This window comes from Trichomonas vaginalis, chromosome II (genome assembly GCF_026262505.1).
Source record: "Trichomonas vaginalis G3 chromosome II, whole genome shotgun sequence".
Lineage (NCBI taxonomy): Eukaryota > Parabasalia > Trichomonadida > Trichomonadidae > Trichomonas > Trichomonas vaginalis.
In genome coordinates this window covers 19,055,588-19,077,508 of record NC_067204.1, presented here as the reverse complement: position 1 = coordinate 19,077,508, position 21,921 = coordinate 19,055,588, and the positions used below count along the sequence as shown (strand labels likewise).

The window sequence follows — 21,921 nt, the reverse complement described above, 5'->3', positions numbered from 1 at the left end:
AAAGTACTCTCAAAACTAACTTTTTCTTAATTATAATTAAATCTAGAATATTGTATTATGCTTAGTATTATTTCATTTTTCTCATTCAATTTAGAATTTACAAATGTCAAAAAATTGAGAGCTGTCACTTTTGATGAATTTCTGTTTATTACAGTAGACCCTTGGTACCCAATTACTAGATGCTAACTTATCTTGTTCTTGTGAGTCTTCTATTGTTTGGATTATCTCGGCTTTTACTTGATTGTTTGGATCGTTGAGCTTAGGAACAAGATTGTGGTTTCTCAAGAATTTGAAACGATTCTTAATGTTAGTTGTTGATCTTCCTTTAAGGTATTGGGAGATTGATGACCACTTGTTGCCCAATTGTGCATGGAGGTCCAACAAAATTTGGTCCTCTTCCTTAGTCCACTCTTCACGAGTGAAGGATGGATCATGGTGGATGATCCAGCGCTCGCGACACTGCTTTCCTGAACGTGTTCCTACGAATTCGGAAATCTTGGCCCAGTTGCAAGCACCATAGAGCTTTACAGCTTCAGCAAGCTTGCTGTCCTCGTCTGAGGACCATCTTGACTTGTGGATATGGGAGCCAGTTGAGGTTTTCTCGGCAGAAGGAGAAGGAATCTTTTCCAATGCTGGGCCATGGGCCTTGGAACTCTTGCGGGAGATGTTCAGACACTCTCCCTCGATGGCTTGCTGCCAGTTAACATCATCAAACTGCTCTGGGATGAAGAACATCGCATCTGAGATCATTGAAAATAAAATGAATAGTGACAACAAGGTGTCCTTAGTGATATGTATCTCTCAAAAATATTGTCATTCGATTTTTAAATTATAAAATTGTTATTAATATAGTATGACAAATCAAAATCGTCTAAAATCAAGCGATGTCACTTTTAACTGGATATTAACAAATTTTGAATGGCAGCGTGAAGTGTGAAGTGATATGTATAAAGAATTATTTTGTCAACTTGATTTTGTGTTAATTTTCCTCAGTGCCATATTTAATGCATTAACTTTTTGCTACAAAAGTATTCAATTTTCAATTTTAAAATTTTAAAATTGAGATATGGGTGACCTGCCTGACGATAAGGGCAACCATAATCGATGTTGATCTCTTTCAGATTTTTGTATTTGTTAACTGCTAAAGAATCGTTTTGATATTAAACCCGAGATAAAGTTTCGGAAGAATTTTAAATGGAATGTTGTTATGCACAATCAAATCAAAACGCCAAGCTAATATCATGCATGTATATATCTTGTGTTGCGTTGTGATAAAATCAAAAAGGTAATTCAAAAAAAAAATCAAAGGTGACCAAACTATTTTTTGAAAGTCCGCCATAACTTTAATGGTACTATTTCAGCGTGTACAATGAATACAAAAATTCTAAGAGTGCCACATAAAATAGTACTTTAGACTTGAGTTAATGCTACCAAGCAAATGTTAAAAAGATGACTTTAGTGTTTTGATAATCAAAGATTAAAATCATTATTGTCTAAATCAATAATCATAACGACAGAAGTTAATGTTTTTTCATCAGTGCTTTAAATCCACTTTTAAAAGTATACCTCAAAAATCAAAATATCAAAAAAAATTGGCCGATAGGTTTGGCTTTAATTTTTGTCTGCTTTTATGATTTGATATGGATGTTATAATTTTAAAAGTTGAGCCAAATTCACCAATAGATTTTTGAGATTTGCAAATACTCAATAATTTTCAGCGTGTTATCTTTTATTAAAAGAACTATTTGGTTTCAGTATCATATAAATTGATATTTACTTTCTATTTGAACCTTCATTTAGCTAATGATTTAATAATACAGATTTCATCTAGTCCTTATAAGAGAATTTTGAATTTGTTATAATAAAAAAACAAACAGATATAGCTTACACTTCTATAATAAAGATACCTTTTATAGAAATCAGTATGAAATGTGTTTTGGCTTATTGGAAGCATATCAGACATAATCGCCATAATCAAAAAATCTATATACCCAATAAGTAATAAATTTGTCGATATAGATTTTCCATAAAATTAGTTTTTAGTCTGATCTTAAAATAAATTTAATTTTTTATAAAAAAAATCACATTTAAAAGTACCTTTTTAGTAGCTCGAAATCCTGTTGGTGGATTTCGGCGTACTTCAAAATTAGCTTTTCTTCTACATATGCAAGCTATATTTTAAATATGGGGCAAATCGGATCGGCGAAAGGAGTTTAGTTACCTTTAAAAAATCCGAAAAATTGAAATATATGATGCTATTTGATTATCTTTTGAAAAAAATGACTTCACATTGAGATGTAATATGGTCGATAAGCTTCCAATTCCAATTTTTACATGGAAGAAAATTTATCCCACAAAAAAGTTTTGTGAATTGGTATATTTACATTATACAATCTTTCTGCTACTATGAGTCTAATGTATCTATCATAAATTTGTCCACTAATAACAAACAGAAACTCGTAAAAACTCAAAATTTGAAATTTTGCGTTAGAAAATTGACAAACTTATAATGAATCAATCTGTTAGATACTTTCTTGAAGGAAATGAAATTGATATTCCGACAGAAGACCCACCAAGTGATGCTCAAGATACAAAAAATCCTATTGATCTTAAAGGGAAGTTCAAAAATTTTAATTCATATAAAATGTACCAGGCTGCAGGTGATGTTTCATATCCTGAATCAAACGAAGACAGATACTTACATTTACGGCAATACTATATTAACCAGGTCAAGGGCGAAAAGCAGAGAGCCGAAAATGAAACAATGTCTGGTGCCTTCAAAAGAATAATAAATGATGAGCCTTTAGAGAAAATCGAAGGTTATTATACTTTACGACAGAGATGGCGCCAAGAAATGCACGAACAAATAAAGGATGGAAAGAAGATTTGTCATTGCCAAAACTGTATCAATGTTGCATTGCCTGGATCAGATTATTGCATTAACCATATACTAGAAGACAAAAATCAGAAATTATTTATTGCTTGTCCAAAGTGTCATCGACCACACCCATTCTTTAGCGTTTGCTTTACATGTGGTGTATAAATTACTTCAGTCATGTATGTTATATCAGTTTTATTAATAAATAATGTATCATTATTGTTTTTATACTAAATATATAGCATTTTTCGCTTACGCATAGGTGATTACCTACTATCAGATTAATTCCGAAATACTTTCTTTTGATTATCTGATTTTTTTGCAAAAAAAATGAGCATTTCAACTTGTGAGTCTGGTACTTTCAGACGCAAACTTTATAATGAGAAACTATTATGAAGCAAAAGCATTTGATGAAAATGTCCAGCTCCAATATTAACATCTGAAGCAAAATGAATATCAGCAAGAAAAAAATTAAAGTTTGCTGGCGAGAAGGAACTTTCTCAGTTGGAAACTTGTTTGCCTATGCAATTGCTAAGCTCGTACATCAAGATATAAAATAAGTGAAATGAAAGTCGTCACTTTTATGTCAAATATTTTTTCATCGGAATTTTTCTTCATATTTTTTTAATCGAAAATGAGTGCAGAACAAATTCATCATGTTTATAATTGTGGCATGCGTTACATTCAGAAAGCAATGAATGCACGTATTGCCGGTGATAACGAAGCAGCAGAGGAATATATTGCCAAATTTAAGAAATTATGTCAATATGCTTCTACAGGCATCGATAAAGTTCCTGAAGCAAATGATATTAAGACATTTGGCACATTAGAAAAAATAAATACAGGATTGCAAACATTAAAAGATCATATTCCGATTATTACAAAGACAAAAGACAATACTTCAATTAAAAATATGAAGCAGGCTCTCGAAATATCTCAAAATTCATGCGCAATCTATGCAAAGTCTATTGAAAAAAGATTAATTCCACCTGAATTGACAACTGGCGATCTCGATGTCATGCAAGCAGTTAAGAACGAGGATATCCCTATCACAACTCTTCGCTGCTGCGTCAGCAACATTGGAGCGCCTCAAAAGAAAGGAATAACTTATACAGTCAATGTTTACTCCATTGCAGAGAAACTCCACCAAAACATCAGAACCTTTGGATGCTGGTGCTGTTGACTGGCATTGTGATTGGAATATCTTAAAACGATCAAATCCGAAATTAATGCAAAGACTTGCAGAAAGAAAAGAGATTGGATTCGAATTAGTTATGCACGATAAAGGATTATTCAAAACTACAGTTGTTCCTGTCGGACATTGCAAAGTTCCTATTGGAATTGTTTCGAAATTGACAGAAGTTACGAAAACTTACCCGCTCGACCCTACAGAGCACACACCTAAGGGCGAACAGTTTTTCTTGAGATTTCTCTCAAGGTTAACACCCCTATTCTCGAGCCATGCCTCAAAGTTTTGAAATTAAATTATTTAAGAGTAAAACCAGGCAGTTCCTTCTCACATTTCCCAGAACCGAATGTCCAACAAGAAAAGCCTGTCAAACCTGTACAGGTTCCAGCGGCTGCTCCTAAGAAGAAATCGGGATTGAAGCAAATGTCCGAAATGTCAAAGGAAGAAGTGTACCATCTCTGTGCGAAGATACCTAAATTCGGTGATATACCTTTCAAATTACTCGATGATTGGGAATTAGAGAGGTGGATGTCACTTAAATTAATTGATAAATTAATTGAAGTTGGAAAGCTAACTACTGATGCTTTTATAGGTTGTGGTGTTGAACCAACTCCAAAATTAGAAGAAATGCAGAAGAAATTGCAAGAAAAACGTAATTTAATTGGAGATCAATTGAAATCTCAAAAGATTTCAGTAATTGATTACTATAAGAAGATAGCAGCTCAGGTTGTCGAAGATGAGAAAGAAGCAAAGGTAAAAGGACTCGAAACTCCAGCTGGAAAAGGTTTGATGCACAGAGCTAGTATAATGAGAGCAGAATACCAAGAAAAACTTAATAAGCAAAAAGCAAAAAAGTAAAAACTTGAGTTTAATTTATTTTAAAATTTAAATATTTTTTTATCATAAATTATTTCAAAATAATCTCAGAAATCATTAACAAATTAAGTACGCTCATGGAGCTTAAACATGATTACAATTAATCTAAACTTGTTTGTTGATTTTATCAAATAAAAATTTAATTTTGATGAATTTTTATTCAACAAATATAAATATATATGTGTAAAAATCACTGGTATGGACTATCCTTCATTGCGCAAGTCAAAATTGTGAACAATTCATTTTCTATTTAAGAAATAGAAACTTGTAAGACTTGGATTAGATAAAAACTATGGTAAATCATGATTTTTGATATCAGAATGCTTGCGAAGCCTGCATTAATTAGCAATTTCATAGATATAATATGAACAGCTTAAATATTGTAATGAAATTACGTAAATTAAGTGTGCAATTCCTCTGTTGCTTGGTAGTTGAAAATGAATAAATTTGTACAAAATTTATGATTGAAATTCAAAAAGTTATTTTTCCTTGCATAACTTAATGAACTCACTTTCAGTAACTGGTCTATTTTTGATTGCCTGATTGAGATCATCGTATAATTTTGGAATAAATTTTTCCGGACTTGGCTGTATTTGATCCATATCTAATTCATATGCTGTAACCTTATTGAATCCAGTACAAACGCATTTACCTTCCGTATTGATTCCACAATAAACGATATGTTGCTTTAAGCTAGGGCAATAAACGATTTGGTTGTACACGTAATTTGCTTTTCTGGTCTTTTTGTCTTTGGTATTTTCGATTTTAATAATGATTTCTTCCTCGGAACTATCATTATTTTTTGAAGAAGAATATTTTTCGGAAAATAATGGTCTCGTTCGAGGTTTGTGTGTTTCTGAAACAAATGATGGTGATTTAGTTGGTGTCTTAGATTCCGAAGATATAAATTGGATATCATTGGATGGAGAGGAGCTAAAATTAGTTCTTTGTAATTCTTCTTTTTTCTTGTTGATTTCGTTCTCAATGATTTGTTCCCGTGTGAGTCGCGGTGGCGTTCGTCTGAATGGATCGTAATTCATTGTCCAATAATGAAATGAAACAATAAGAACAAGTTATATTACATTGATCTCCAGTAATAGAACGCTTAAGAGATAAAGACTGTATAAAGAGAATTCAGAAAATTTTATCATAATTATCATATGGAGTCGAAATTCATTTTGAAACATGCTAGATAATATTATGGAAATGAAATTATATCTATCTGATGAAATGGAAAGTTCCAAAAAAAATCAAAAAGTTAAAAATAATTTACAAAAATGTTAAAATAATATCCAAAATTCATGATTTACAAAAAATATGGAAATATTTAAATCTGTAAATCTAATCCATTTTATAACTGTTACATATTAAAATACATAAGAAAGAAATATGATTATATTTTCGAATTAATTTTCACAAAAACAAATTATTTAGGAAAAATATTGACGGTTTCAAATGCAGTGAATATAAATACTGCAAGAATACCTGGTTTTATGAAAAATTTTCGAATGGCCTATCGGCATGATCGGACTTGCAACGATATGAAAAGCGATCAATTCCGATATATTTGAAATCATAATTCGATAATTTCCCTAGTTCATTTTGAAAAAAAAAAATTGAGAATTGTAATAGAATTCAATGTGATGTGTAATAAACAGAAATTCATCAAAAGTGACAGCTCTCAATTTTTTGACATTTGTAAATTCTAAATTGAATGAGAAAAATGAAATAATACTAAGCATAATACAATATTCTAGATTTAATTATAATTAAGAAAAAGTTAGTTTTGAGAGTACTTTTCATAGGCATATAGAATGAAATCTTCTGAAAATAATATCACATAAACTCATATTATTTTCTAATATATAACTATTTTATATAAAAAAAATTCAATGATCTTAAAAGCGAAGGATAAACCTCAAAATTTACGAATATAATGAGTGGGAATATAATGCTTATCTATCATAAAACCATATGAAATATCAATTTTTGCTTTACGCCTAATTTTTGACGACAATTAGCAAAAAATGTTAAATGTTAACACTCAGTCCATTTGAATATGAAAAATAAAATTGACTTTGATTAAATGTTTTTATTTATCATGCAATTCTTCTTGCGACCAAAGATTTGAATAAAATTTCAAAAAATAAGATAGCTTAAAAAATAATATACGGTAGTGTTTACTAATATATGAATAGTATATAAATTCTATTAAAATGGATTTGATCCAAAAAAATATATAAAATTTGATCATAAATAAAATCGTTTTAAATTACTTCTTCATTTAAATTATAACAATTATTTTTGGTTTTATATTTTTTTGGATCAAATCCATTTTAATAGAATTTATATACTATTCATCTATTAGTAAACACTACCGTATATTATTTTTTAAGCTATCTTATTTTTTGAACTTTTATTCAAATCTTTGGTCGCAAGAAGAATTGCATGATAAATAAAAACATTTAATCAAAGTCAATTTTATTTTTCATATTCAAATGGACTGAGTGTTAACATTTAACATTTTTTGCTAATTGTCGTCAAAAATTAGGCGTAAAGCAAAAATTGATATTTCATATGGTTTTATGATAGATAAGCATTATATTCCCACTCATTATATTCGTAAATTTTGAGGTTTATCCTTCGCTTTTAAGATCATTGAATTTGATTTTTATATAAAATAGTTATATATTAGAAAATAATATGAGTTTATGTGATATTATTTTTCAGAAGATTTCATTCTATATGCCTATGAAAAGTACTCTCAAAACTAACTTTTTCTTAATTATAATTAAATCTAGAATATTGTATTATGCTTAGTATTATTTCATTTTTCTCATTCAATTTAGAATTTACAAATGTCAAAAAATTGAGAGCTGTCACTTTTGATGAATTTCTGTTTATTACAGTAGACCCTTGGTACCCAATTACTAGATGCTAACTTATCTTGTTCTTGTGAGTCTTCTATTGTTTGGATTATCTCGGCTTTTACTTGATTGTTTGGATCGTTGAGCTTAGGAACAAGATTGTGGTTTCTCAAGAATTTGAAACGATTCTTAATGTTAGTTGTTGATCTTCCTTTAAGGTATTGGGAGATTGATGACCACTTGTTGCCCAATTGTGCATGGAGGTCCAACAAAATTTGGTCCTCTTCCTTAGTCCACTCTTCACGAGTGAAGGATGGATCATGGTGGATGATCCAGCGCTCGCGACACTGCTTTCCTGAACGTGTTCCTACGAATTCGGAAATCTTGGCCCAGTTGCAAGCACCATAGAGCTTTACAGCTTCAGCAAGCTTGCTGTCCTCGTCTGAGGACCATCTTGACTTGTGGATATGGGAGCCAGTTGAGGTTTTCTCGGCAGAAGGAGAAGGAATCTTTTCCAATGCTGGGCCATGGGCCTTGGAACTCTTGCGGGAGATGTTCAGACACTCTCCCTCGATGGCTTGCTGCCAGTTAACATCATCAAACTGCTCTGGGATGAAGAACATCGCATCTGAGATCATTGAAAATAAAATGAATAGTGACAACAAGGTGTCCTTAGTGATATGTATCTCTCAAAAATATTGTCATTCGATTTTTAAATTATAAAATTGTTATTAATATAGTATGACAAATCAAAATCGTCTAAAATCAAGCGATGTCACTTTTAACTGGATATTAACAAATTTTGAATGGCAGCGTGAAGTGTGAAGTGATATGTATAAAGAATTATTTTGTCAACTTGATTTTGTGTTAATTTTCCTCAGTGCCATATTTAATGCATTAACTTTTTGCTACAAAAGTATTCAATTTTCAATTTTAAAATTTTAAAATTGAGATATGGGGTGACCTGCCTGACGATAAGGGCAACCATAATCGATGTTGATCTCTTTCAGATTTTTGTATTTGTTAACTGCTAAAGAATCGTTTTGATATTAAACCCGAGATAAAGTTTCGGAAGAATTTTAAATGGAATGTTGTTATGCACAATCAAATCAAAACGCCAAGCTAATATCATGCATGTATATATCTTGTGTTGCGTTGTGATAAAATCAAAAAGGTAATTCAAAAAAAAAATCAAAGGTGACCAAACTATTTTTTGAAAGTCCGCCATAACTTTAATGGTACTATTTCAGCGTGTACAATGAATACAAAAATTCTAAGAGTGCCACATAAAATAGTACTTTAGACTTGAGTTAATGCTACCAAGCAAATGTTAAAAAGATGACTTTAGTGTTTTGATAATCAAAGATTAAAATCATTATTGTCTAAATCAATAATCATAACGACAGAAGTTAATGTTTTTTCATCAGTGCTTTAAATCCACTTTTAAAAGTATACCTCAAAAATCAAAATATCAAAAAAAATTGGCCGATAGGTTTGGCTTTAATTTTTGTCTGCTTTTATGATTTGATATGGATGTTATAATTTTAAAAGTTGAGCCAAATTCACCAATAGATTTTTGAGATTTGCAAATACTCAATAATTTTCAGCGTGTTATCTTTTATTAAAAGAACTATTTGGTTTCAGTATCATATAAATTGATATTTACTTTCTATTTGAACCTTCATTTAGCTAATGATTTAATAATACAGATTTCATCTAGTCCTTATAAGAGAATTTTGAATTTGTTATAATAAAAAAACAAACAGATATAGCTTACACTTCTATAATAAAGATACCTTTTATAGAAATCAGTATGAAATGTGTTTTGGCTTATTGGAAGCATATCAGACATAATCGCCATAATCAAAAAATCTATATACCCAATAAGTAATAAATTTGTCGATATAGATTTTCCATAAAATTAGTTTTTAGTCTGATCTTAAAATAAATTTAATTTTTTATAAAAAAAATCACATTTAAAAGTACCTTTTTAGTAGCTCGAAATCCTGTTGGTGGATTTCGGGCGTACTTCAAAATTAGCTTTTCTTCTACATATGCAAGCTATATTTTAAATATGGGGCAAATCGGATCGGCGAAAGGAGTTTAGTTACCTTTAAAAAATCCGAAAAATTGAAATATATGATGCTATTTGATTATCTTTTGAAAAAAATGACTTCACATTGAGATGTAATATGGTCGATAAGCTTCCAATTCCAATTTTTACATGGAAGAAAATTTATCCCACAAAAAAGTTTTGTGAATTGGTATATTTACATTATACAATCTTTCTGCTACTATGAGTCTAATGTATCTATCATAAATTTGTCCACTAATAACAAACAGAAACTCGTAAAAACTCAAAATTTGAAATTTTGCGTTAGAAAATTGACAAACTTATAATGAATCAATCTGTTAGATACTTTCTTGAAGGAAATGAAATTGATATTCCGACAGAAGACCCACCAAGTGATGCTCAAGATACAAAAAATCCTATTGATCTTAAAGGGAAGTTCAAAAATTTTAATTCATATATAAATGTACCAGGCTGCAGGTGATGTTTCATATCCTGAATCAAACGAAGACAGATACTTACATTTACGGCAATACTATATTAACCAGGTCAAGGGCGAAAAGCAGAGAGCCGAAAATGAAACAATGTCTGGTGCCTTCAAAAGAATAATAAATGATGAGCCTTTAGAGAAAATCGAAGGTTATATATACTTTACGACAGAGATGGCGCCAAGAAATGCACGAACAAATAAAGGATGGAAAGAAGATTTGTCATTGCCAAAACTGTATCAATGTTGCATTGCCTGGATCAGATTATTGCATTAACCATATACTAGAAGACAAAAATCAGAAATTATTTATTGCTTGTCCAAAGTGTCATCGACCACACCCATTCTTTAGCGTTTGCTTTACATGTGGTGTATAAATTACTTCAGTCATGTATGTTATATCAGTTTTATTAATAAATAATGTATCATTATTGTTTTTATACTAAATATATAGCATTTTTCGCTTACGCATAGGTGATTACCTACTATCAGATTAATTCCGAAATACTTTCTTTTGATTATCTGATTTTTTTGCAAAAAAAATGAGCATTTCAACTTGTGAGTCTGGTACTTTCAGACGCAAACTTTATAATGAGAAACTATTATGAAGCAAAAGCATTTGATGAAAATGTCCAGCTCCAATATTAACATCTGAAGCAAAATGAATATCAGCAAGAAAAAAATTAAAGTTTGCTGGCGAGAAGGAACTTTCTCAGTTGGAAACTTGTTTGCCTATGCAATTGCTAAGCTCGTACATCAAGATATAAAATAAGTGAAATGAAAGTCGTCACTTTTATGTCAAATATTTTTTCATCGGAATTTTTCTTCATATTTTTTTAATCGAAAATGAGTGCAGAACAAATTCATCATGTTTATAATTGTGGCATGCGTTACATTCAGAAAGCAATGAATGCACGTATTGCCGGTGATAACGAAGCAGCAGAGGAATATATTGCCAAATTTAAGAAATTATGTCAATATGCTTCTACAGGCATCGATAAAGTTCCTGAAGCAAATGATATTAAGACATTTGGCACATTAGAAAAAATAAATACAGGATTGCAAACATTAAAAGATCATATTCCGATTATTACAAAGACAAAAGACAATACTTCAATTAAAAATATGAAGCAGGCTCTCGAAATATCTCAAAATTCATGCGCAATCTATGCAAAGTCTATTGAAAAAAGATTAATTCCACCTGAATTGACAACTGGCGATCTCGATGTCATGCAAGCAGTTAAGAACGAGGATATCCCTATCACAACTCTTCGCTGCTGCGTCAGCAACATTGGAGCGCCTCAAAAGAAAGGAATAACTTATACAGTCAATGTTTACTCCATTGCCAGAGAAACTCCACCAAAAACATCAGAACCTTTGGATGCTGGTGCTGTTGACTGGCATTGTGATTGGAATATCTTAAAACGATCAAATCCGAAATTAATGCAAAGACTTGCAGAAAGAAAAGAGATTGGATTCGAATTAGTTATGCACGATAAAGGATTATTCAAAACTACAGTTGTTCCTGTCGGACATTGCAAAGTTCCTATTGGAATTGTTTCGAAATTGACAGAAGTTACGAAAACTTACCCGCTCGACCCTACAGAGCACACACCTAAGGGCGAACAGTTTTCTCTTGAGATTTCTCTCAAGGTTAACACCCCTATTCTCGAGCCATGCCTCAAAGTTTTGAAATTAAATTATTTAAGAGTAAAACCAGGCAGTTCCTTCTCACATTTCCCAGAACCGAATGTCCAACAAGAAAAGCCTGTCAAACCTGTACAGGTTCCAGCGGCTGCTCCTAAGAAGAAATCGGGATTGAAGCAAATGTCCGAAATGTCAAAGGAAGAAGTGTACCATCTCTGTGCGAAGATACCTAAATTCGGTGATATACCTTTCAAATTACTCGATGATTGGGAATTAGAGAGGTGGATGTCACTTAAATTAATTGATAAATTAATTGAAGTTGGAAAGCTAACTACTGATGCTTTTATAGGTTGTGGTGTTGAACCAACTCCAAAATTAGAAGAAATGCAGAAGAAATTGCAAGAAAAACGTAATTTAATTGGAGATCAATTGAAATCTCAAAAGATTTCAGTAATTGATTACTATAAGAAGATAGCAGCTCAGGTTGTCGAAGATGAGAAAGAAGCAAAGGTAAAAGGACTCGAAACTCCAGCTGGAAAAGGTTTGATGCACAGAGCTAGTATAATGAGAGCAGAATACCAAGAAAAACTTAATAAGCAAAAAGCAAAAAAGTAAAAACTTGAGTTTAATTTATTTTAAAATTTAAATATTTTTTTATCATAAATTATTTCAAAATAATCTCAGAAATCATTAACAAATTAAGTACGCTCATGGAGCTTAAACATGATTACAATTAATCTAAACTTGTTTGTTGATTTTATCAAATAAAAATTTAATTTTGATGAATTTTTATTCAACAAATATAAATATATATGTGTAAAAATCACTGGTATGGACTATCCTTCATTGCGCAAGTCAAAATTGTGAACAATTCATTTTCTATTTAAGAAATAGAAACTTGTAAGACTTGGATTAGATAAAAACTATGGTAAATCATGATTTTTGATATCAGAATGCTTGCGAAGCCTGCATTAATTAGCAATTTCATGGATATAATATGAACAGCTTAAATATTGTAATGAAATTACGTAAATTAAGTGTGCAATTCCTCTGTTGCTTGGTAGTTGAAAATGAATAAATTTGTACAAAATTTATGATTGAAATTCAAAAAGTTATTTTTCCTTGCATAACTTAATGAACTCACTTTCAGTAACTGGTCTATTTTTGATTGCCTGATTGAGATCATCGTATAATTTTGGAATAAATTTTTCCGGACTTGGCTGTATTTGATCCATATCTAATTCATATGCTGTAACCTTATTGAATCCAGTACAAACGCATTTACCTTCCGTATTGATTCCACAATAAACGATATGTTGCTTTAAGCTAGGGCAATAAACGATTTGGTTGTACACGTAATTTGCTTTTCTGGTCTTTTTGTCTTTGGTATTTTCGATTTTAATAATGATTTCTTCCTCGGAACTATCATTATTTTTTGAAGAAGAATATTTTTCGGAAAATAATGGTCTCGTTCGAGGTTTGTGTGTTTCTGAAACAAATGATGGTGATTTAGTTGGTATCTTAGATTCCGAAGATATAAATTGGATATCATTGGATGGAGAGGAGCTAAAATTAGTTCTTTGTAATTCTTCTTTTTTCTTGTTGATTTCGTTCTCAATGATTTGTTCCCGTGTGAGTCGCGGTGGCGTTCGTCTGAATGGATTGTAATTCATTGTTCAATAATGAAATGAAACAATAAGAACAAGTTATATTACATTGATCTCCAGTAATAGAACGCTTAAGAGATAAAGACTGTATAAAGAGAATTCAGAAAATTTTATCATAATTATCATATGGAGTCGAAATTCATTTTGAAACATGCTAGATAATATTATGGAAATGAAATTATATCTATCTGATGAAATGGAAAGTTCCAAAAAAAAATCGAAAAGTTAAAAATAATTTACAAAAATGTTAAAATAATATCCAAAATTCATGATTTACAAAAAATTTGGAAATATTTAAATCTGTAAATCTAATCCATTTTATAACTGTTACATATTAAAATACAAAAGAAAGAAATATGATTATATTTTCGAATTAATTTTCACAAAAACAAATTATTTAGGAAAAATATTGACGGTTTCAAATGCAGTGAATATAAATACTGCAAGGATACCTGGTTTTATGAAAAATTTTCGAATGGCCTATCGGCATGATCGGACTTGCAACGATATGAAAAGCGATCAATTCCGATATATTTGAAATCATAATTCGATAATTTCCCTAGTTCATTTTGAAAAAAAAAATTGAGAATTGTAATAGAATTCAATGTGATGCAGTATGAATGATGCTCAATCTTATATGCTAAAATGTTTCGAAATTGCAGAAAAAAATTTTTGACATTTCTTTACATGAGCAAATCTTCTCCTCAAGGAAAATCAATTAAGCCACAAAAATCAAATCTTTCCGCAATATCATCTTTATCAGATCTTTCAGTTTTTTCTGACGCAGCAAAATTCGAAAACAGACAACAGCTTATTGAACAATATAAACAATTAGTCGAACAATATCAACATGAAGTAGATGAAAAGAAGCGCATAGAGCAAGAAACACATGATGTAATGCTTAAAATTGCCTCTATTACAAAACAGGATGCAAGAATTGATGAATTGCTTCAAGAAGTTCAGAAGAATAATCAGAGGCGCTCTAGGAGTAGAATGAAATTAGATAAAAACAAGAAGAAATGATTATTTCTCGATTTCCCAAAAATACAAATTTCATACCAAATTCGACCTTTAACCTTATAGATTATTATATAATTCGTTTTGTACTATTCATTTACTAATATTATATTGTTTCTTTTTGTAAAATGTTTTGTTATATTAATTTATTTATCTATTCTAGTAATTTCATATATTGGAAATAATATATTTTTAAGGACATCAAACATTGAATACATCTTATTTAAAAATCTATTGATCTGTTAAAAAATTTTATTAAAATCTCATTTATTATTAATTCTTCCAGGCTCTTTGTGCTAATATCCATTTAATTACAATATAGGAAGGTATTAAGATGAATTGATTTCAAGGTTTTTTTGATTAACTCAAAATGTTGAAATATAAGCCAAATAAATAGATTTTCGCTTTTCTAATATAAAGAAATGTTCACTTGAGTACACATGTTTAATATGTGCGAAATAAAAGGAAGTATTGGTGATTGACAAGATCGCTGAATTGGCAATGTTATTGCACATCGAATTGCTCAAACAAATTAGCCGCCATTTTACACATTTGCTTCGAATAAGATCGAAATATTAGGAATGGTAGCAATATCACGCTAGGCAATCAATCATTGATTCATAAATGACAAATTTTTAAAACAACATGAGTTCCAAAACTCATGCTATGAGTGGATTTACACAAATATCTAAATATCTTTGAGATTCATAAAAACATTTGACCAAACTCCCAAAAATGTTCGCTACAAAAAATATGTGCATTTTGATGAAGAGTGTAGTTAATAATTTTTGGATCGCTAAATTTTTGAATACCTATAGAAAATTGATTTTCCCTCATAAATTTTAAATCACAAATGAGCGCCCCAACAATTGAGACTGTTAAGCAGAGCAATCCAGACTGGCAAAACTTTGTACTCTTTACAGAAGATGGAACAAACCTCCTTTCTACAACAGAAGTTAAACCAGAAGAAATAACAACATGGCTTGGTTTATTCAAGGATTTTGATGAAACAATCAAAGCCGGCTTAACATACGACGGTGTCCATTATCATGTTCATCGTTTTTATGATGGACTCTTATATGGTCGCGCCGATCCAAATATAAAGAAGACAAATGGTTTCTGCCTCATCAAATCACAACGCTCAGCTGAAAAGAAGCCAATTGTCCTTCTCTTTACATTCGATCTCCCAGCAACAACAGCTAGATTGGTTCCAGCTGCCAACAAGTACTTAGAGTCTGTCAAGGAGCAATTCCAGTAAGAATATTATTTAGATATTGTCAAATTTAATAAAACTTTGATGAAAATTATTGTCATAAATATAATTCCTTTACTTTCAATCGAGATTCGGATAAATAATTACAAATTTTATTAAATAGATCTTGCAGATATCTGCAACTAAAATCTTTTCTTTTATTTCCTGATATGAAAGTGAAAATTTGTCCAATTTAAAATTTTTATGACAGAGATCGATTAATATAAATAGTAGATTTCATCCTCATAATGTATTTCTTGTTTTCTGATTGACCAATCAGATATCTCGAGAATCATGTTAATGTTCTATAATGAAAGTATTAAATTAGCATCTAAAAAATAAAGTTGAAGATTTTAAAACATAAACCTTTTATTCTAAACAATAAAACGCAAAAAAATTATTCAGAAAATTGGAATGGCATAGAATTCCACTTTCCGAGCTTAATCTGTAGTGATTTGAAGTATTTCTGTCTTCCAGTCGTATAAATGATAAAATGTAAGAAGTGGGAAACTGAAAAACCATTTACTTGGTCTACACAGCTTGGGCTTAAGTTTAACGGAGACAAGAAAAGTCTAAATGGGATCATTTCACCTTTAACAGGAGCTCCATCCGTTACTTGCCATGAATGAACAACATTTTTGCATTTTTGTGGTTTTCCATCTCGTTCTGATATTTCTTGAGCGATTAATTGTATTTCAAACTTAGTAATCTTGAGTGCAACCAAAAGAAAATGGGCTGCTCCGAAGATTACATCGCGTAATTCGAATTTTCGACGATTAATGATCAAATCGATTCTAAGATTTTCTGTAACAGCAACTCTAACGCAAAGGGGTTGTAATTTTGTAACGCATGGCGTGTAGTTATAGGCTTTAATTTCTTCTTGATATTCAATCGAACTAAATGACTTCTTTGCAACAAATTTGAGGATGTGCTTAATAGCGAATAACTTTCCATGATATGTCTGAATTTTATTTGGAATTGTAATCTGTGGTAACTGACATTCCATTGATCCTGTAAAAGATCCGGAAGGAACAAGTTGCGTACTAACAGGTTGTTCAAGGTGAACAGGTTTTCCGTTTTCACCTATAAAATCTGTTGAAAATTCGAAAAATATTCCTTTATGGGAAAAAGATCCGTTTTTTGACGTAATTTTAACTTTTAAATCAAAGCTATCTCCACAGTTAAATATTCCATACTCTGGTGGAGGCGTCAGAGGAATAATATCTATATCAAAGTCTAATGGAGATTCTTTACTCATTGTCACTTTTTTGATTTCAGATTGTTACATTTTGAATAAAAAAATCAGAAAAATGATCCGAATTAGATTGCATAAATTAGCAATTTTGAGTTATTATCTAAAGGAATGGCCCATTGTTGCATAAGTTATTCATTCAAACCTATTTTATCTTCACTACAAATCAATTTGAACAGAGTAATTGATTTGAATAAACCATTTTGATTAACAATTCGGGATATCCAATGTTGATGCCTGAAAAGTGAATTATCACCAATTTTTTTTTCATTTGCAATCTCATTTAAACACAATGCAAATAGTTTCGTATTTTTGTTGTGTTTAAATGAGATTATTCTCAACATAAAATGTTTTTTAATAATTTTGGGCTACTTCCTATGCTATATCTAATTTAATGATATCAAAATTAAATTCTACAATATGAAGAGCAGTTTTTCCCAAATTAATCATTTTCATTGATATTGGGCAATGTTAAAACTAGTATAACTGTTTCTTTACAATTTACTGCATAATGAAGAACAGTTTTTCCTTATTTAGCTTTTTCATTGATATTTGAATCAAGTGAAAGAATTCCAAAATTAAAGAAATGATAAATATAATACTGAATGAAAAGCCATTTAGTAATTTCATGTGTTTTATTGAGTACAAAATGAATCAAGATTATTATGATACACGCAATAATATAATTCAATCTCCTCATTGCATTCATTCATCAAAAATACAACAACTTATTTTTTCATACTATATATGGCTTTTTAATTCTCTCAATTGATATATTGATCATTTCTTTTTCAATGAAACAGATGTATTATTCTTTGCTATCATCTATAATTGCGAACATCCATTTTGACTATGATTAGATCATTCTCATTTGAGTGTTATATTTACACCACAATTTACTTTTCATTTCTTTTCATAATATTCAATGAAATTCCATCACATTTCTAAGAATTAGATTCAACCATATATACATTCTAATACTGAATTTATATATTTAATCTAACACTATATAAGTATTCCAAGTAATTACATTTTATTCGATAGAATATAATAATTTATAACCAAACAATTCATGGAAGTCGTGACCAAATATTATTACAATAAAATGCCATATCAAATTCATAATTTCATATGATACAATTCTAAAAACAAAGCTATATGGTGGGATAAATATAAAAACTACCAAATTTATTAGCATATACAATGCCTGCAATACTAGGATGAAACGAGAGCAAGATTGGATTGCAACAGTAATAAATACCTGGAGAATTAGAATTCCTTCTTCAATAAGCATACACCACCATTGATTTGTGTCCGTCAATGAAAAATAAAAAATAAGATTTCTTGTAATACAGAAAGCAAATTGAATGCTAAAATAAGGGATGTCCATGGCCCAAAAATTATCCTTTAAATTTCTGAAATCCAAATAATAAAATGAAATTATCAACAAGAATATATGAAGAGTATTTCCAATTGGATAGATGTATTCCAGAAATTCCCAACTGCTTTTTATGGCCAATGGATTATACCATAAATAAGAAAAAACTACCAGAGATAAAACTTTAATTACTGAAGATGTTTTAATTAACATACTTTTTACCATTTTAAAGTAATATATTGTAAAAACTGCATTGATTATAATAATTGGGAGCAAGAACTTTGGCAATCTAAGTATATTATTTTCAACATTAATCGGATTTGTATATTTGTAGGAAATTATAATATCTGTATTGTTGCAATTAATTACCGCTGGAGTGACAGTTAACTCTTTGTTATAAACAATTCTGAATGTATTATTTATTGAATTAATTAATTTATAATCCGAATAGTAAACGAAATTATTATTACAGATCTGCTTTGGTCTAAATACATCATAATAGCTAGGATTATACATCAAAATTCCAGAAATACTATCTCCAGAAAAATTAATTTCCATAACTCCTCCTTTTGAAAAGCCAAATGATCTCAGATATTCTGGCCTTGAATTTGCCAGAGCATGTGCGTAAAAAGTATTTCTATTAAGTGCGATGTAGTTCCACATTGAAGATAGTTTTTTTTTTAAATTAAAATTTTCAATAAAACCGCAATGACATTGCTCTCTTCTTATATGATCAATATATCAGAAAGAATCGTCATTATTTCCAATCAAATAATAAGTCTATATTAAAAAAAGAATATTGTAAATTCGATGAATGATTTATATCTTCCAATGGCTTTTTCGAACAAACTTTGTTCCATTTTATGAGAAAATGACATTTTGCTTTATCATTTGAGATTAAAAATACCAAAACGTAATAGGGGAAAATGCCTTGTTTCCTGTCTCTCTTTTAATGTTCTGTTTTTATCTTGAATCAGTAAAAGATCTTATCCATTTTATAGCTAATAAAGAGGCAAAGCCTAATAATGCATCTTGAATTCGATAAAAATCTTGTTTCTTTTTTAGGAAGTAAAGAAGAAAAGAATATGAAGCAAAACAGCACTTAAATTAGCTCAAAATAGAGAAACAAGATATTGGTTAAAATCAATTGGAGTTAGATAATCTCTATGAAGGGAAAATAGGAAATATTATCATATATCCAATGTATCCAAAAAGTAATGAGACACTTTATCAAAAACTATCATAAAAACTAGGGGATGCCTCATTACTTTTTGTTTACTCTGTATTTGTAATTTTTGAGAATTTCGATACCCTCAAATTTTTACTTTTTCAATATCCCTGAGATCAAAAATTTGATTATAACTGAGTCAAATTTTAGCATTTGTCCATCATAATATTACCATTATAAAGGCTCTTTGATATCCTATACTTCCATATCAGTGTTGTTCTCTATTGTATTTCAAATAGTTCTATAATTTGAAAAAATTTCTCCATATTCAAAAAATTATTCTCAGTCATTTAAAAAATCATTTATTAGTATTATATATATTGATTGTCAAATGATCACACAAATTATCTGAGATATAATGATTGAGATTCAATAATTTTGAATCAAGTTATAAAGAATGAAGAAAAATTTAGTAAATTGATTAAAAACAATCGATAAAAACAATTTTTGAAGGAATAAAAATGTTTAAAATGACAATAAATAATATATTGAATATTATAAAAGCTCGTAGAAGAAGATATACGATATAGCAGTATCCTGACCTGGCAAATATCCTGTTTCGAAGAATGTATGGTACTCTGTATCGTTTAATGGTCTCATTTCTGCATCATCACCGTAAACCCATCTTTCTGATACTTCAAAGACACAAATATAATGCCCACTATTAAGGTCATTGCCGATATGAACGATAATTGATTTGAGGGAGTATTCTTGGCCGGAAATCGTAATCTTAAATTCTGGCTTCATTTTATCCATACATTTAGACACTCCAGTGAATACCCTTGGCATGAGAACCAAAACATCTGGGAATTTTGTAAGTTTACGATTAATATCTATTCCTTCGTTCAAATCCTGGATATCAATACCATTTTCCCAGTAGTATATTGAGTCTTTCATTGTTTTGGCATTCAATCCGATGATTGGTACAATGTCTTTCGAATCATCTGTTATTGTACCGTTATATGATGCAATTGAGGACGTTTCACACATGAAAAATGAGGAAAATAGTGGTAACTTTTCATTGCCTAGCCTCGAATTGATCTCGTTTATTGAATTATCAAAATTTTGTAATAGATACAAAAAGAGTTCATGGGAATCTCCCATTTCATTCCATTTGAATTTATCAGTCGATTCGTATAATGCGTTCAGAAAATAGTCTGGTGTATAATAAACCTCGTTTTGGGGTGCATTTTGCGAATCTATGTAAATTTTGCTGAATAAATAAAGCGGAGTTCTGTCTACTAACTTTTCAAGTCCATGCTTTTTAATTGTATCGCTGTAATGCCAACAAAAGTTAGCAACCATATCTGTGTTGAATAAACTTTGCAAGACACTGTTTATGTAACATGTACTGCCCATATTTGCAAGTCGTATAAATGTATACTCCTGTGGAACAGCCGGACCCATGTTTTCATGAATGCTCATTGGAAGTTCAAGTAAAGAATGTCAAATTATTCAGAAATTTAGAACTAATGAATAACCATCATTTTGTTATTTATTGTTGTTTTACTGATCAGAATATGTTTTCGATCCAATTTCAGCCGACCAATTTTCCTCTCAATTTGATAAGATATATTGTAATGTGAAATATTCAATTTTGACACTTAATTTCCTTCATTAGTTTATTCAAAAAACTATTCTAATTTTAACATACATGCTCTTGCTGCATTCAAATAACTTGTTTTCAGAGACCGATTATAAAATTGAATTTCAAAGAACAGGAAAAAACTAAATATGGAATGTCTCATATTGATAATGCCATATCAGACCAACAAATGTACGCAATTAGAGTGTGTGCCGAAAAATCGATCAATGGAATTTGATGAAATTTCCACATTAAGTATGAAAGGCAATCTGGCGTTCCAAAATTGAAATATATATTGAACATCAATTTCTAGATAAATGTTCTAATCCTTTCCCTTTATAGACCTGTAACTTTGTTTTGGTTGAAATTTCATTCTATTCGTCATTTATTCAACGAAAGTTAATCGTAGTCTTGTTCCAAAAATGTATATGAAGTAAATAATATCCTATACTAAAATAAACTCACCGAAATCGTTCTCTATTATCAAATTCAAGCAATTTCTATATTTGTGATAGATCTTGACATCG

At 30.1% G+C, this 21,921-nt stretch overlaps 9 protein-coding genes and 1 pseudogene across 10 annotated transcripts, besides 5 other annotated features; 6 read left to right on the top strand and 4 right to left on the bottom strand.

Moving 5' to 3' along the window:
* Window positions 1-114: 114 nt before the first annotated feature.
* Window positions 115-151: a mobile genetic element.
* Window positions 152-1,304: 1,153 nt separating this feature from the next.
* Window positions 1,305-2,225: a mobile genetic element.
* A 277-nt stretch (window positions 2,226-2,502) lies between these two features.
* TVAGG3_0570570 (KAT8 regulatory NSL complex subunit 2 family) lies at window positions 2,503-3,145 on the top strand (the record flags this gene model as incomplete). Its single annotated transcript, XM_001298761.1, has 1 exon — window positions 2,510-3,043. The coding sequence occupies one exon, from the start codon at window positions 2,510-2,512 to the stop codon at window positions 3,041-3,043; it is 534 nt and encodes a 177-aa protein (XP_001298762.1).
* A 344-nt stretch (window positions 3,146-3,489) lies between these two features.
* On the top strand, window positions 3,490-4,928 carry TVAGG3_0570560 (annotated as a pseudogene). Its single transcript has one exon — window positions 3,573-4,925. A coding segment is annotated over exon 1 (1,353 nt).
* Window positions 4,929-4,989: 61 nt separating this feature from the next.
* Window positions 4,990-6,002, bottom strand: TVAGG3_0570550 (uncharacterized protein; the record flags this gene model as incomplete). Its single annotated transcript, XM_001298763.1, has 1 exon — window positions 5,423-5,983. The coding sequence occupies one exon, from the start codon at window positions 5,981-5,983 to the stop codon at window positions 5,423-5,425; it is 561 nt and encodes a 186-aa protein (XP_001298764.1).
* A 589-nt stretch (window positions 6,003-6,591) lies between these two features.
* Window positions 6,592-6,628: a mobile genetic element.
* A 1,184-nt stretch (window positions 6,629-7,812) lies between these two features.
* Window positions 7,813-7,849: a mobile genetic element.
* Window positions 7,850-9,003: 1,154 nt separating this feature from the next.
* Window positions 9,004-9,925: a mobile genetic element.
* Window positions 9,926-10,202: 277 nt separating this feature from the next.
* TVAGG3_0570510 (uncharacterized protein) lies at window positions 10,203-10,805 on the top strand (the record flags this gene model as incomplete). Its single annotated transcript, XM_051238771.1, has 1 exon — window positions 10,346-10,645. One exon carries the CDS (start codon window positions 10,346-10,348, stop codon window positions 10,643-10,645), a length of 300 nt encoding a protein of 99 aa, XP_051096595.1.
* Window positions 10,806-11,191: 386 nt separating this feature from the next.
* TVAGG3_0570500 (uncharacterized protein) lies at window positions 11,192-12,648 on the top strand (the record flags this gene model as incomplete). The annotated part of the gene is made up of 1 exon (XM_051238770.1): window positions 11,215-12,630. The coding sequence occupies one exon, from the start codon at window positions 11,215-11,217 to the stop codon at window positions 12,628-12,630; it is 1,416 nt and encodes a 471-aa protein (XP_051096594.1).
* A 183-nt stretch (window positions 12,649-12,831) lies between these two features.
* Window positions 12,832-13,709, bottom strand: TVAGG3_0570490 (uncharacterized protein; the record flags this gene model as incomplete). The annotated part of the gene is made up of 1 exon (XM_051238769.1): window positions 13,128-13,688. One exon carries the CDS (start codon window positions 13,686-13,688, stop codon window positions 13,128-13,130), a length of 561 nt encoding a protein of 186 aa, XP_051096593.1.
* A 507-nt stretch (window positions 13,710-14,216) lies between these two features.
* Window positions 14,217-15,003, top strand: TVAGG3_0570480 (uncharacterized protein; the record flags this gene model as incomplete). The annotated part of the gene is made up of 1 exon (XM_001301738.1): window positions 14,370-14,705. The coding sequence occupies one exon, from the start codon at window positions 14,370-14,372 to the stop codon at window positions 14,703-14,705; it is 336 nt and encodes a 111-aa protein (XP_001301739.1).
* A 531-nt stretch (window positions 15,004-15,534) lies between these two features.
* TVAGG3_0570470 (uncharacterized protein) lies at window positions 15,535-16,095 on the top strand (the record flags this gene model as incomplete). The annotated part of the gene is made up of 1 exon (XM_001301737.2): window positions 15,553-15,957. The coding sequence occupies one exon, from the start codon at window positions 15,553-15,555 to the stop codon at window positions 15,955-15,957; it is 405 nt and encodes a 134-aa protein (XP_001301738.1).
* A 223-nt stretch (window positions 16,096-16,318) lies between these two features.
* Window positions 16,319-17,240, bottom strand: TVAGG3_0570460 (retrograde transport, endosome to Golgi; the record flags this gene model as incomplete). Its single annotated transcript, XM_001301736.2, has 1 exon — window positions 16,349-17,209. One exon carries the CDS (start codon window positions 17,207-17,209, stop codon window positions 16,349-16,351), a length of 861 nt encoding a protein of 286 aa, XP_001301737.1.
* A 3,013-nt stretch (window positions 17,241-20,253) lies between these two features.
* TVAGG3_0570450 (ubiquitinyl hydrolase protein) lies at window positions 20,254-21,345 on the bottom strand (the record flags this gene model as incomplete). The annotated part of the gene is made up of 1 exon (XM_001301735.1): window positions 20,305-21,216. One exon carries the CDS (start codon window positions 21,214-21,216, stop codon window positions 20,305-20,307), a length of 912 nt encoding a protein of 303 aa, XP_001301736.1.
* Window positions 21,346-21,921: the final 576 nt, after the last annotated feature.